At 38.0% G+C, this 14,018-nt stretch overlaps 1 protein-coding gene across 4 annotated transcripts in view; it reads left to right on the top strand.

Moving 5' to 3' along the window:
- The window catches only part of cacna1eb (calcium channel, voltage-dependent, R type, alpha 1E subunit b), a 65,098-nt gene extending 52,075 nt beyond the window's left edge, over nucleotides 1-13,023 (top strand). For 3 of the 4 annotated variants that reach the window (XM_086172140.1, XM_086172141.1, XM_086172143.1), the window contains 22 exons: nucleotides 760-856; nucleotides 970-1,130; nucleotides 2,011-2,148; nucleotides 2,306-2,507; nucleotides 2,599-2,763; nucleotides 3,566-3,676; nucleotides 4,224-4,304; nucleotides 4,548-4,667; nucleotides 4,773-4,838; nucleotides 4,931-5,022; nucleotides 5,201-5,375; nucleotides 5,459-5,586; nucleotides 6,545-6,641; nucleotides 6,734-6,839; nucleotides 7,133-7,240; nucleotides 7,324-7,424; nucleotides 7,565-7,671; nucleotides 7,766-7,868; nucleotides 8,823-8,927; nucleotides 9,281-9,413; nucleotides 10,069-10,232; nucleotides 11,201-13,023. In XM_086172140.1, the coding sequence (XP_086028266.1) occupies nucleotides 760-856; nucleotides 970-1,130; nucleotides 2,011-2,148; nucleotides 2,306-2,507; nucleotides 2,599-2,763; nucleotides 3,566-3,676; nucleotides 4,224-4,304; nucleotides 4,548-4,667; nucleotides 4,773-4,838; nucleotides 4,931-5,022; nucleotides 5,201-5,375; nucleotides 5,459-5,586; nucleotides 6,545-6,641; nucleotides 6,734-6,839; nucleotides 7,133-7,240; nucleotides 7,324-7,424; nucleotides 7,565-7,671; nucleotides 7,766-7,868; nucleotides 8,823-8,927; nucleotides 9,281-9,413; nucleotides 10,069-10,232; nucleotides 11,201-11,725 (3,085 nt within the window). In that variant the 3' untranslated portion in view covers nucleotides 11,726-13,023. The remainder of the gene's footprint in view (nucleotides 1-759; nucleotides 857-969; nucleotides 1,131-2,010; nucleotides 2,149-2,305; nucleotides 2,508-2,598; nucleotides 2,764-3,565; nucleotides 3,677-4,223; nucleotides 4,305-4,547; nucleotides 4,668-4,772; nucleotides 4,839-4,930; nucleotides 5,023-5,200; nucleotides 5,376-5,458; nucleotides 5,587-6,544; nucleotides 6,642-6,733; nucleotides 6,840-7,132; nucleotides 7,241-7,323; nucleotides 7,425-7,564; nucleotides 7,672-7,765; nucleotides 7,869-8,822; nucleotides 8,928-9,280; nucleotides 9,414-10,068; nucleotides 10,233-11,200) is intronic. The other variant, XM_086172142.1, reaches the window with a different exon arrangement.
- The last annotated feature ends 995 nt before the right edge of the window (nucleotides 13,024-14,018 follow it).

The following is a 14,018-nucleotide window of genomic DNA, read 5'->3' on the forward strand; positions in this document are numbered from 1 at the left end:
TGGTTAAAGTAATCTGTGACCATTTCTGACTGGATGTGGGTGATATCATCATGAAAGTAACATCCACCATCAAGAGAGAAAGTTTAGTGCATTGTGTAAATCAGCCACAAATCAACTTGATATTGATTTGCTATGGCCCTTCTGTGTAAGAGATACAAGTGGACCAAATTTTAGCCATCCCTCCCTCTGTAAAGGTCAGACATTTAAGACCTACTTTATCGCGCCAAATGTCAACCACTTGTGAGGACTATAGTGAATGACTTCTCATATCACCATATTACTTTCATCAACATCTTTTGCGAATGTGCCAACTGCCATAAAACCCCACCAGTTGTTTTCCATGGTATTGTCAAAGGACACTTCTTCTCAGCAGTCTCATTACATCCTGCATTGATATTCTTGGTCACATTAAGAAAAGTTGCTTTTCCGTGTTCATGATGTTCCCAGAGTATTTTATCTCTTTAGCATTTGATTAACTCCAACAAATTCCTGACAAGCAGGCTAAGGGTTTTTGCCTTATGGCAGTGTAATATTGACTTTCAGCGTTTAAAGGTACTCATAGATATTAAAATAAACTTGCCACCTGCCAGGCTCTCTCCAAACACATCAAAAGTCAAGTGTAGTATTGTCACTAAATGGGTCCCTATATGTTGATGTTTTACCTCAGCTGTGTTTTATAACCCCATATGTGCCATGTGTTCTGGTGTATGAATGTTTAACTAACAGATATGTTCCTAAACTAAATTTCAATTCAAACAGAAACAACAAGGGAAGAGATATCAAGACTATAAAGTCCCTTAGAGTTTTACGAGTCCTGCGTCCTCTTAAAACTATCAAGAGACTTCCTAAACTCAAGGTAAACATCTGCAGACACTCTTCCATGTTTTGGTTTTTATGATTTATGATTGATATGGTCTTATTCTCTAGGTGTCTAAAGGAATCTTTTTTGTTGTTGTTTTCTCTCTTTAGGCAGTCTTTGACTGTGTGGTCACATCACTGAAGAATGTTTTCAACATCCTCATTGTTTACCAGCTGTTCATGTTCATCTTTGCTGTCATTGCTGTGCAACTCTTTAAAGGAAAGTTCTTCTACTGCACTGACAGCTCAATGAATACAGAGAAGGAGTGTCAGTAAGTTAATAAGACCTCTTACGACAACTGCAAAATTAACACTGTGTAGGAGATGTTGCAACTGGTCAAATACAAGCATTTGGCGATGAATAGCTGGAGCTGACAATTGTAATATTTCATGAAGTCAATCTATATGATAACATATATATATATATGTACACATATATATATTTTTTTTGTTTGTTTGTTTTGTATTTGTTTATATTTCTGAATTTGACTTAAATTTGCATTAATTGATATGTGGCCATTTGTAATGTTTAAAGTTAATATGAAGAACTTATCAGCAACCTGTCATTAGCCTCACACCATTGATATTCAGTCCTGCATTACAAAGGACAATTTGAAGGTTAATGAGGTAAATATATTTTCACCTCTGGATTTTCACTTTAGATCACAGCTGCCCCAGAGGATAGGATCAAGATATGAGATACACAAAACAATCTGCACAAACACCTCCATCTGATTAGTCTTGAAAAATGATGCCTCGACTTCCAAAAGCTTTTGCTACCCACGCGAATAAACCTATTGATTTGTGTGTAAAGTTTTTCATGTTTCAACTGGCAGCTGAGATGTGCGGGCCCCCTGTCCGAGGCATCTTTATGTGTGGGGTCATGTTTAGGAACCAGTATGCCACAGCAGGATGATTAACATATAAATCTATACCATTCAATATAATAGCCCTCTTGTCTAAGCTCTAAATATAGTCCAATCTATTACAATAAATTACAAGAAACAACCGGGTAGAGCCAATCGTGACATAAATAACCCACAGTTCAAAGGCTAAAATAATAGCTTTAATATAGCCCCCTTCATTAAATGTGCTGATTTAGTCTGTGAATAAAGTAAAAGGATGACCCGTGGGTCACTCTTTTCCCTGTAGAGGCTACTACATTGACTACAGCAGAGATAAGAAGGAGGTTAAGAGGAGAGAGTGGAAGAGACACGAGTTCCACTATGACAATGTCTGCTGGGCCCTCCTCACACTTTTCACAGTTTCGACTGGAGAAGGGTGGCCTCAGTAAGTATATTCCTGTTGATTATACACACCAATCATTAAAGCTGTGACACACCACAGCAAATTTTCTCACAAAAATGAAAGAAATTAGAGCATGTAAATGGACAATGTTAATTTTCACTAATTGAATGAAACGTTTTTCTCTGTTTTCCACTGCCAGGGTCCTTCAGCACTCTACTGATGTCACAGAAGAGAGCATGGGGCCCAGTCGTGGGAACCGGATGGAGATGTCTGTTTTCTATGTGGTCTACTTTGTGGTCTTTCCATTCTTCTTTGTCAACATCTTTGTAGCTCTTATCATCATCACTTTTCAGGAGCAGGGTGATAAGATGATTCAGGAATGCAGTCTAGAGAAGAATGAGGTGCGAAGCTATGAAATACACTGTATAGACATGGGAGTGTGTTTGTGCACTGAAAGAAACATTTTTTTTTTGTTACATTTACCTCATTTAGAGGGCTTGCATTGATTTTGCCATCAGTGCCAAGCCAATGACCCGCTACATGCCACAAAACAGACAAACCTTCCAGTATCGACTATGGCACTTTGTGGCATCACCGTCATTTGAGTACACAGTGCTGGTGATGATTGCCCTCAACACAGTGGTCCTTATGATGAAGGTAAAGGAAACTCTTACACTGAACCCCTGTGCATTATAATCAACAACATGCAAGCACATTCAGATTTTAAATGCATGTATATAGTTATCTTATACTTTTGAGTGCTCTCGGTAGGTAGGAGGGTTGGTAGGTACTTAGGAAATTCTAGCAGTATCCAAATATATCAAGTAAATAGCTATGATTGAATATAGTGAGTCACTGAGCGTTACCCAGGTAACAGGTAGGGGTTTAGTTTCTTGCCCAAAAACACCTTGACAGGCTACTACGAACTCAGGAATTGAACCAGGAACTTTAGGTTTCAAGATGACCTTACGGCCTGAGCCACGCCAACCCTGGGCTTCCTCGAATAAGCCATCATTCATGAGCTTGTGGCTCAAAAGCTGTATCAAGTCAGATGCCACTTCAAGTGAAGTGTCAAACAAACCTCAAGTACAAGCAATAAACTGCGACGGTGGGAAAAAAAATTGTACATTGCTTTCTGCAGCCATTTAAACCTCCCTCACAAAACTGGGTACCAGTAATTTGTCACATAATGCATGTTTCTCAGATTGATTGCCCCTCTGTGAGAGCTTGTGTACAGTACATCGGTATGTGAGTCTATGTATGGTGTGTGTATGTGCATGCATATGCGCGCGTGTGTGTGTGTGTGTTTATGTGTGCGCTTGCGCACATGTGCATTTGTGCGTCTGGAGTTCAGTTTTCATGTGGAGCGTTGCCCTGTTGTCAAGTGATCCTTACTGTTATCAATGTACTGATTAACCCTCCAATTTGCAAGACCAATGTGTGGCCTGTTTCTCTCCAGTACCACTCAGCTCCAACAGCCTATGATACAGTCCTGAAGCACCTTAACACAGCCTTCACTGTCCTCTTTTCCCTGGAGTGTATACTAAAGATTATGGCTTTTGGTTTTGTGGTAAGTCAAGAATCATAAGCAATTAACATAAAGGCGTAACTTCACATTTCAGATAAACGTTGCGTTTTTGCAGCCTGTACAGTTTCAGTGAAAAGCTAAGAACTTTAGTTCAAAGAATATAAACATTCAAATGCCAGGTTGGCAGATCCATGCATTGTTAAGCACTTTCACCCCACGGTAAAAAGGTTTCTCATTTGATTTTAACCGGGGCTTTTCTGTTTGGATTTTGCAAGTTCTCTCTGCCTGAGTGGATTTGCTTCAGGTGCTCTGGTTTCATCCGACACCCCAAAAACATGTAATAGGTTAAATGAAGACTCTGGATTGCTCATAAGTGTTAAGGAGAGAATGCGACGCAGTAACCCTATGTGCAGAGAAACTGTATAGAAATAAAAAATAAAAAAAAGTGATGGCCACATTGATGGCATAATTAACAATATTATATGCTCTTTTGAACATGTGTGTTTCTTCAGGACCATGACAAACATTTTCAATAAAACTGACATTTTCTTTATGTGATTGAATAATGATTACATATTTTTTCTTGTAGAACTACTTCAGGGATACTTGGAATATTTTTGATTTCATCACTGTTCTTGGCAGCATCACTGAGATAATTGTGGATTTACAGGTAAGATACTACCAAAACACCTTTCATCATCACAGTGCTGTGGCCTTGAAAAGAAAATAAAAGCTGCAAATTACTTTATTCCAAGTTTTTAAATTTCAGTCCCTGCCTCCAGACATAACTGAGGTCATGCTGTGAAGAATTTCACCATCTGTGTTTTACATCTCTCTCCCTGCCATCCTCTCTCTCTCTCTCTCTCTTACTCTTATTTGCCTCACACATTATCCATTTGCGCATCTGGCTCAGTCGGTGAACACCATCAACATGAGTTTCCTGAAACTCTTCCGTACAGCGAGGTTGATCAAACTGCTCAGACAGGGTTATACCATCCGTATCCTGTTATGGACATTTGTACAATCGTTTAAGGTAAGACTTATGTATCTGGTATCTCTAAGTGTTTGAAATTAAAACACTTGATGATTAAAAATCATCTCGATGTCAATAGGTAATCAACTTTCTTCACTCCAACAGGCACTGCCATATGTGTGTCTTCTAATTGCAATGCTTTTCTTCATATATGCAATAATTGGAATGCAGGTATTGTTTTTTTTTTAATAAAAAATGTAACAAAGTCTATCCCTGTGACATTCAAAAATGATTATTTTACCAAACTTACTTTGGTTCTGCAGGTGTTTGGAAACATCAAACTGAATGATGAAAGCCACATCAATCAACACAATAATTTTAAGACCTTTTTCAGTGCACTGATGCTGCTCTTCAGGTGGGCTCATTCACAGGCACTGTTTAGTAATGTCTTTGTGAAAAAGATATTATAAAAACATAAACATTTATTGAATCACAACATTTTACAACTTGCCCAAAAATAAGACAGATCACATTCTTGACCAAAAACAATGTTTCAGTAATAATAAAATATGTATTAATGTTCAAACCAACAGGAGCGCTACTGGGGAGTCCTGGCAGGAGATTATGCTTTCTTGCCTGTCAGGTCAGGAGTGTGAACCGGACCCATCAATAGCCCCCCTCACAATGTCGCCAGATCATGAAGGAGGCTGTGGGACTGACTTTGCTTACTGCTACTTCGTCTCATTTATCTTCTTCAGCTCATTCCTGGTCAGGGCTAAAACTGTGTTTTTTCAACCAAAAAAATTGAATAGTGCAGTTTTCACATCAAATCTTCTGTTGTGTTTTTTTAGATGCTAAATCTTTTTGTGGCTGTGATTATGGATAACTTTGAGTACCTGACACGAGACTCCTCCATCCTGGGCCCCCATCATCTGGATGAGTTTGTCAGAATATGGGGAGAGTATGATCGCTTGGCATGGTGAGACTTGAATCTGTTACTGTTGCTATTTAACCCTTGTCAAATCTTCTCATAGCACCTGATCTTGTTTTCTGATTTCTTAATTTATGTTTAACTCACTAATTAACAACTCAACTTAGACAAGCCCGCAACAACAGCAGTTATATCCTGAAAAACTCCCAATAGTCCGGTAGGAGCAAAGAAGCCGCTCGAATGAGAGGTGAAACATCCTCAAGAGAAGATATCAATTCCATTTGCCACAATAAGATTTGACAAGGATTAACTATGACCTGGATGACTGAGAACCTTCCAAAGTTGCTATTTAACATTGTGTAACCTGTCTTTATCTCTTTTTTAATTCTTTTGTCAGCCTACTGTAGCAATACACACAAATAATCAATTGATATATCATAAATGTCCTTTTTCCTTTTCTTTGACAAAATGCAATTTGGGCCAAGGATGTGTGAAGGATTCATGACATTTTATTTTTCATCTTTAATATTGTGAGATCAGGCATTTCAGTTCATTAGTCCTTCGGGAGTTATTAGCCTGATCTTAATGAACCAAAAATCAACATGTTTGCAGCTTTGTATTCATGGGACTGTGTGGAGTCTCTTCTACTGTCCTCTGTTTTTCTAAGCAGGAATTGTAGATCTGTGTTCATGTTCTATATTTCTCCAGCAGAGGACAGACAATGTATTTGAAGTCTGTTAATAAGTCTCAAGGTAAATGACTGACGTTATGTGTACAAATTTGCGTCTCTAAAGTCCAAAGACGGATAAGCAGTAACAATGGCAAAAGAGAATCATTGAATTAAGTCAAAATTATTATATATTCTAAAACCTTGTGCCAACAAAAACAAGAAAGAAACATTCAAAGGTGACACAATTTTTACAATTTCATCTGTGATAGATAGGAACTCTGTTTCTTTTGTAAATTTCCACTTCCCTTTATCTCTCATCTCTTTTTGCTTTTCAAGTGGACGCATCCACTACACTGCTATGTATGAGATGTTGACGCACATGTCACCCCCGCTAGGCCTGGGCAAAAAATGTCCTGCTAAAATTGCCTACAAGGTACTTTAAACACTTTGCACTCCCTGTGACAACCAGAGCTTAGTAAATTGCATAACTTTGAACTGAAAGCTCCATTTTCTGATGTCTCACAGAGGCTGGTGCTTATGAACATGCCGGTGGATGAGGATATGACTGTCCACTTTACCTCCACCCTGATGTCACTCATCCGCACCGCATTGGACATCAAAATAGCTAGAGGTTCGGAGCACTGAAAATGTTGGTTATGTAACATTAGAACTGTAGCTTCAACTTTCAATTATCAGTGATTCTGGTGCTATTTTTCTGTCATTATTTGAAAAAACACTGCAAGACAATGATTGTCTATTTATCTAATGTAAAGCAAAGCAATGAATCATTTTGTCAATAAAGTTATGTCACTGCACAAATGAAAATCAGTTATGACTGAGAGCCTCCACAGAAATGTTCCTATTTATTATTCATATTCAATATGCCAAAGAATCTTACTTGTGTTGGGGGGTTTTGTGTCACAGGTGGTGAGGACCGTATTGCTTTGGATACTGAACTGCAAAAAGAGATCAGCATTATTTGGCCTTATTTACCACAGAAGACATTGGATCTACTGGTGCCTATAAACAAAGGTCTGGCTAAAACAATGGAAGCAATATCCAATGTAATGGAGAAATGTAAGCAGTTGTAGTGAATGTACTGTTTGTTCTCGCAGACACAGACATGACAGTGGGCAAGATCTATGCTTCCATGATGATAATGGACTACTTCAAGCAGAACAAAGCTAAGAAGCTCCGCCAACAGCTTGAGGCTCAGGTCAAATCTCCATTCTGCCATTGACCTTTTGCCTTTTTCAAGAGATTCAACATCCTGAAAGACTTGAAAATAGGGATGGAAGAGGATGCTCTCAAACATGTTATTCTTTTTAATTTGTATTTTTCTATTTCTTAATTCAGAAAAATAGCCTGATTTTCAAACGCCTGGATGCCTCCACCCTCCCAGAGGACATTCTCTCCAACTCCCAGCCTCTGCCAATGATGGCCCACAGTGCTGGTTCTGCACTGTGAGTCCATTCCTATGTGCAATTGTGGGAGCTTACACCTGTATTTGTGTTTCTTCTTATGTTACGGTGTAATGAATCCTATATTCCAATCCAGGACCAGAGGAGGCTTTGTGGCTCTGAGTCCAATCTCACCCCAGGAATTATTTTTGCAACCCATGAGCTCCGATATGGAGGCTAGTCAGCAGCAGCAGAATCTGGTAAGTAAAATCTATCGTTCTATTAATCGATAATCACAAAGCCCAAAACACCCTCTTGAACAATGTGATTTCCAGTCCGTTTAAACTATAACCACTGTTAATTAATGCTTATTTACTTATGTCCATTCACAGTTCAAATTCATCTAAAGGTAATTGTAAAGCAAAAATAAAGGCAACCGCATTCCACCACCAATTAATTTAAATATAAAGATTACAGCAACACCTCAAAATATTTTATACGTATTGTCTTCTAACGGTTACCTCCTGGAATACCTGTCTTCAATAACACAGATTTGTCCAATGTACATTCACTGAAATGTTAAACAAGAAAACAAAAATTAAATGCATTGAATTTGTTTGATCACTGTTAATAATGTGACTTTCTCAGTTCCTTGCAGAACATGGCACCGCTGGCTCTCTGTGCTCGAGTTTTTAAGTTACATAACTGAAGATTGTTTATGTTTGCTGTCTCCGTACTGTTCAGTTTAAACGGTTTACACAGTTTGCTAGAGGAATGACCCAAAATTTCTCCATATTAGTGTTTAGTCATACAGAAGAATGTGTTTGGTCTCTGGACAGATGTCTTCTGGCTCTGTTTGTGTAGGACCTGAACATGCATGAATGCATGTACTTTTGAACTGTATTATTGATTCCATCTTTCCCTGTAAGATGTTTTGTTTATTGTCTATGCAACACTGTTTCTATTGCACCTTGTAATCAGTTTCCCTGTTTCCAGTTCTTAGTCTCTTCATTGTTGGCTGGAATGGCTTTTGATTGGATGGCAGTTGATGATGGCAGCAATGATTGCTGTGATAGATGATTGTCAGCTATATCCAATGGCATGTCGCCCTCATGGCACGTGAATTGGGCCACTATAAATAGAGGCTGTCCTAATAGGGACAAGCCTGATTCGTACTCTCTCTTCTTGCCCCCCCTCTCTCTATAATCACCTAGGTGGGCGAGTGCAGTAGGGGGATTGAAGCCCCACTCAAGCTTCTGCTAGGGAGGGGCCTGTGTGAGCGGGCCTCTTCCATGCCCCGTCTGGCTGTGAGGTCACAGGTACACACATCCTCCATGCCTTTTGGCTGGATCTTGAAGATCTTGAGTGGCTGCATGGGCTTTGACACCAAAGAGGGCAAGATGCGAAGAAGGTTAAAGCAGCAGTTTCGCTTGTATTCTGCTACTTTGGAAGTCTTCTCAAGTTAGAACAGGGGATCCTTGAATGCCGCTGCCTCACCTTCATATTTGGATGTGTTTTCACCTGCATATCAAAGAATTAAAACTAACGGCATGCAAGAGATCTGTCGAAACCCTTTGTTATGCTCTCCATATTCAATTCAATTATCCGAATGTAATAACATATATATTTTGTTTTTTTGTGTGTTTGTCTCGAATTCATCACATTCAAACAGACGGAGATTGCAAGTGGCTCAATGAAGCGTTGTGCCTCCACTGTTGCGGATCACAGTGTGAATGGTCTGTGGCAAGAGGAAAAAAGTCCTGAACGTTTGTATCGACCTCGTCACAAAAGTTACAAGGCTGCCGGTTTGTCCTATATACCAGGCTCCCTGAGTATACTTGTGTGATGTTGCATATATATATATATATATAAGAACTGTTATTTAAACCCAATCTCAACAAAAAGTATTTTATATACTGCACTGGCATATTAAACAAATGCATTTGTTATATGTTTGATATACTTGTTATTCTTTTTATAAGCTGGTATTACACAGCAATACTGGTTCTCCAATCATTTTATTTCACAGTAAAGTTTGAGTTTCTTTTACTGGAAATGCAAAGAAATGCATTAGGCAAGAATAAGGCTTTGGGAAGAAGGGTGTGACATTTTTCAATTAGGCCATCGTGGACGAGCAGGCGAGTCCAGTAATTTGATGGTCGGTAATTTAGGTTATTTTTACCAAATATTTTTATGCAGTGAACTATTGCTTTACTTTATTTTATGTTTCAAAACATACTATATCATAAATAACAGTATGTAATACACCGCAGAATAGTATTTCTAAATCATTGAATGTATTCCTAGCTCTGTCCACTAGGGGATGAAGTGAGCCCCAAAAGTAAACGGCACCTGTGGTAAAATATGGCATTGAATCACGGTATATGTCTGATTATATATTATATCATATGTATGGTCTAATGTCCTTTAACAATATTTCATCTTGTTACATGTTTTCAGTCTCTCGCTCAGAGCACTGGCAGCAGAGCGACAGAGAGCGAGGACGGTCCAAGGAGCGCTGTCACCTCCTGTCTCAAGATGCATCTCGTTGTAACTCCGAGGAAAGGAGTTTGCAACCTTCACGTTCTTCAAGTGTTGAGAGAGCTCACACACAAGACAAACAGGTGTTTTAGAAAATGCCATACACAGAAACTGGGCCACAAATATTCATGGGCAAGAAATCCAACCAATTGTTAGCGTTGAAAAAAAAAGGGAGGACTGAGACACTCTCACATGCTTGGAATTTTAAGTACAATTGTCTATTCTAAATTTGACATGTGACAGTTCTAAAATTTTTAACTATAAGACTTTATCTGTGGACACGTTGGCTTTCGGACAGGGATGAGGACGCTAAATTTTTTGTGATCTTGTTTGTTTACCCTGTTGTTATCCATAGTGTCTGTGTCAATTCAATCAAGTTTTACTCCCTGCAATAATTTGTTTTCACCCTTGCCTTATCAGTCTCTATATTTTAGTTTTATTCTCTGTTTATCAATTCATTGGTTCAGCTGCAGACTTTTCCGCACGCCAGATTTACAAATTTGATATTCCAGTTATAATAACCTAATCTTGCTATCCAGTTTCCAAAAAAAGTACAGACCCTCCCTTTCACAAAACTTAACAAAGGATCAATTTTTACATAGATAGATAGATAGATAGATAGATAGATAGATAGATAGATAGATAGATATTTTTTTATTTGTTTATTTTTTAGATTAATTGCATTCACAGAAAGAATATATACAGGAAAAAAACATGCTTTACTAGTGCTGCTTTTATACATACATATTATGTGTGACATTTATTATTTTTTAGTTATGCTTGACATATAAAAAAAACTTACTGTTTGCATGCATTCACTAATGTGGATGTTATACTTAGTCAAGGAAGTTGACTATTGTTTTTCCTTGGTGCAAAAAGTAATGACCCTGCATGTTTTGCTTTATATTATATATTTTAAATTGAACATGTGCAAAAGATGATAGGCTTGGTATTTATCAAACTATACTAAGAATATGTTTCTAACCATCTGTTAAGTTACTCTGCTTTTATGTGAAAGTTTACAAAGTATTATCTTCATTCTTATCATCAGGGTAACAGCTCAGACAGTCCTGTGCCCTCCACCTCAGAGTCCAGCACTCCTAGTGGCCGACGACCTTTACCCCAGACCCCAACGCACCCTCGTCCCCATATCTCCTACTCCCCGCTTGTGTGTCGCACACATCCATCTCTTGGGGAAGACGATGACGGGCGAGGCAGCCCTGAGACCACAAGGCGGGACAAGTCCACTTGGGAGACACAGGAGAGGGCGATAGGTGAGAGGGGGAACAAGGCTGCCGAACAGCCATCCTCACCTCGACGCTACCCCTCTGAGCCGTTCCTTGCCGCACAAGAGGACGACCATAGCCCAGATCCCACCGGTCCAATGGAGACGTTGACCTTCGAGGCAGCCGTGGCTTGCAGCTTGGGACGCTCAAACACCATCAGCTCGGCCCGCCCACGCTTGCGAACTGGCTGGCAGGTGCCCAATGGACATTTTAGGAAGCGTCTGGCGCAGACAGTCTCTGTTGCGGGCTGTGATCCACTGAGCGACACAGAGGAGGATGACAGGTGCTAGGGACAGGAGGCGAGGAGGGGGAAATCCCACAGAGGTGTGAGATGACTGCGCTTCTGTGTTCACAGTCAAGGTTAATGTGACTTTGCATCAGTGCTTCTATATAATGATTGGTTTTGTGGTAAAATATGAGCCTAAAATGACAAGTGTCAATACTTCCTGAAATTGTAGTTTCCAATTCACACTACACTGACAATCAAAAAAGGTCTATCTCCTGAATTATACTTGATTATTAAAAGGTAATAATTTATTTCAAATAGCCACAGGATGAATAAAAGAAAGCAGATGGCTCAAATTATGTTATTTGTGTCAATAGGTATTTTCTTCCCTGAAGATGTTTCTAAATGGGTCAGTGTTACTCTTAATGTTTATTTGTGGGGTGTGTGAATATGTAACTACATTTTCTTATAAATATATTTTTTGTAAATATATTGTAAACATCACACCATTGCGAATTCTTAGAGGTCAATACAATGATGACAAAAGAAATTGGTCTGATACTTTACCACAAAATGTTGATAGGAATGATTTACAAACTATAATGCTGGATTTTTGTTTCTTTTTTTCAAATATGTAAGAATATGAACAAATGTGCATGGGAAAAGCTGTCGGGTACACTGTTATCATTTCTTATTGGCAGTTCTTTTGCTAATAAACATAGTAATCTGTGAGATATGAATACACCTTTAGAATACCATAGACAAGTTGCTTATGTGTTATTTCACCTTATGTAAATGTTAAATCATGCCTTGTCCAGTTCTTGAATCTTTAAATCACAAAGATTTCATCACAATCTTTCAAGGCACTTGCTCATTATACAGTCTGCACCCTTTAAATAGTCCAACAATTGTATCAAACATTTGATTACGTAGAATGTGGAATGCGTAATCTTACATGAACAAATACGCAAAGAAAATGCTCTTTTATTTATTTCTACTTACTTCTTTGTTAATATTTAATGACCTATTGCAGACAATGACTGTAGAAATACTGTAGACACACCATTACACCTTTGCTTCAGAAACTAACATTTTGCTATTCCTTATTAATAATGTAAAGAGCCATTATGCTGGTTGTGACCTTTAGAGAAAAAAGGTGTATGCTGCCAGGAGGCAACTGATCTTTGGAATGTTAATTTGAAGGTTTGTGTATTTGTTTTATTTGCCGAAATAAGGCCGACTCTGTGAAATTCAATTAACCAAAAACATGTAGATTTCTATCGGTTCCTGGAAAATACCAATACTTGTGGGTTTTTATGTGTATAATAGATGTATATATAAATAAAGGTGTCCTCAAGTTGACACTTATTGGATGCATTTTTATTGACATAAAATTTTAAGATACATTATTTCATAAAACAGCAAGTTTACTTGAATTTGGAAATGGAATTTTGTGAGTCTGTTAATATCTAATTGCGATGACATTATAGATATTTCATTATTTTGGTCTATGCACATACATATATTTCAAAAGCTATTCCTCACCTATCACTAGAAAGACAAAGTACATTTTCTTTTAAACTTTAATGGGGAAAAGAAGGGTTTACATGACTGTCATCAATTAACATAAGTATGTCAAACAATGCAGGTGCAAATTGTATGCACTTTAAAAGATGAAATTTGGATTTGGAAAAAAACTTGAAAAAAGAATTAATTAATTCTCAATCAGTAATATATGTATGTTTTTCTTCATGTTACCACGTTACCATGTTACCATGTTACTGGACTTCTGATAGAAGGCTGTGCCTACTAACCGAGACTAATGAATGTTTTTGAAATGTTCCTATTAGCGTCCAACTCAGGTCTAAAAAGAATAATTAATTAACCCCTCTTGTTCCATCCTGAGAGTTGATCAGAACAGACCATAAACAAACTTGCCCCCAGTCATTAAGGAGCTGTCAAAATCACCCCTCATGGCAGTAGACCTTCCTATTTATCCAACAGCTTTATTGAACTTCTTTTCCTAATTTGCAAGAAATTGGCATTTAATTACAGGGTACTGACTTAAGCATGACTATTCAAAACATTCTAAACATAGACATCTAGTATATGATATTTGTTAAATGAAAAAAATGATCATAAGACAAAGTAGAGTTCACATTTTTAATAAGATGGAGACAGCAGTTTCTACTTTATGTGGGTGTTACATATCTAATTTACTGTTTTGTTTTTGCTACTATGTTTGACAACGAACTATAAAACAGCAAAATGCTATGTCAAATTTTAGTTGCAATAATTACAATTGATTATCATAAGTAGTAGTAGTATTTGTAGAAGTAGTAGTAGTAGATATTTTT

This window comes from Fistularia commersonii, chromosome 25, assembly GCF_037954325.1.
Source record: "Fistularia commersonii isolate RoL2024-O1a breed Wild chromosome 25, RoL_Fcom_v1.0, whole genome shotgun sequence".
NCBI lineage: Eukaryota > Metazoa > Chordata > Actinopteri > Syngnathiformes > Fistulariidae > Fistularia > Fistularia commersonii.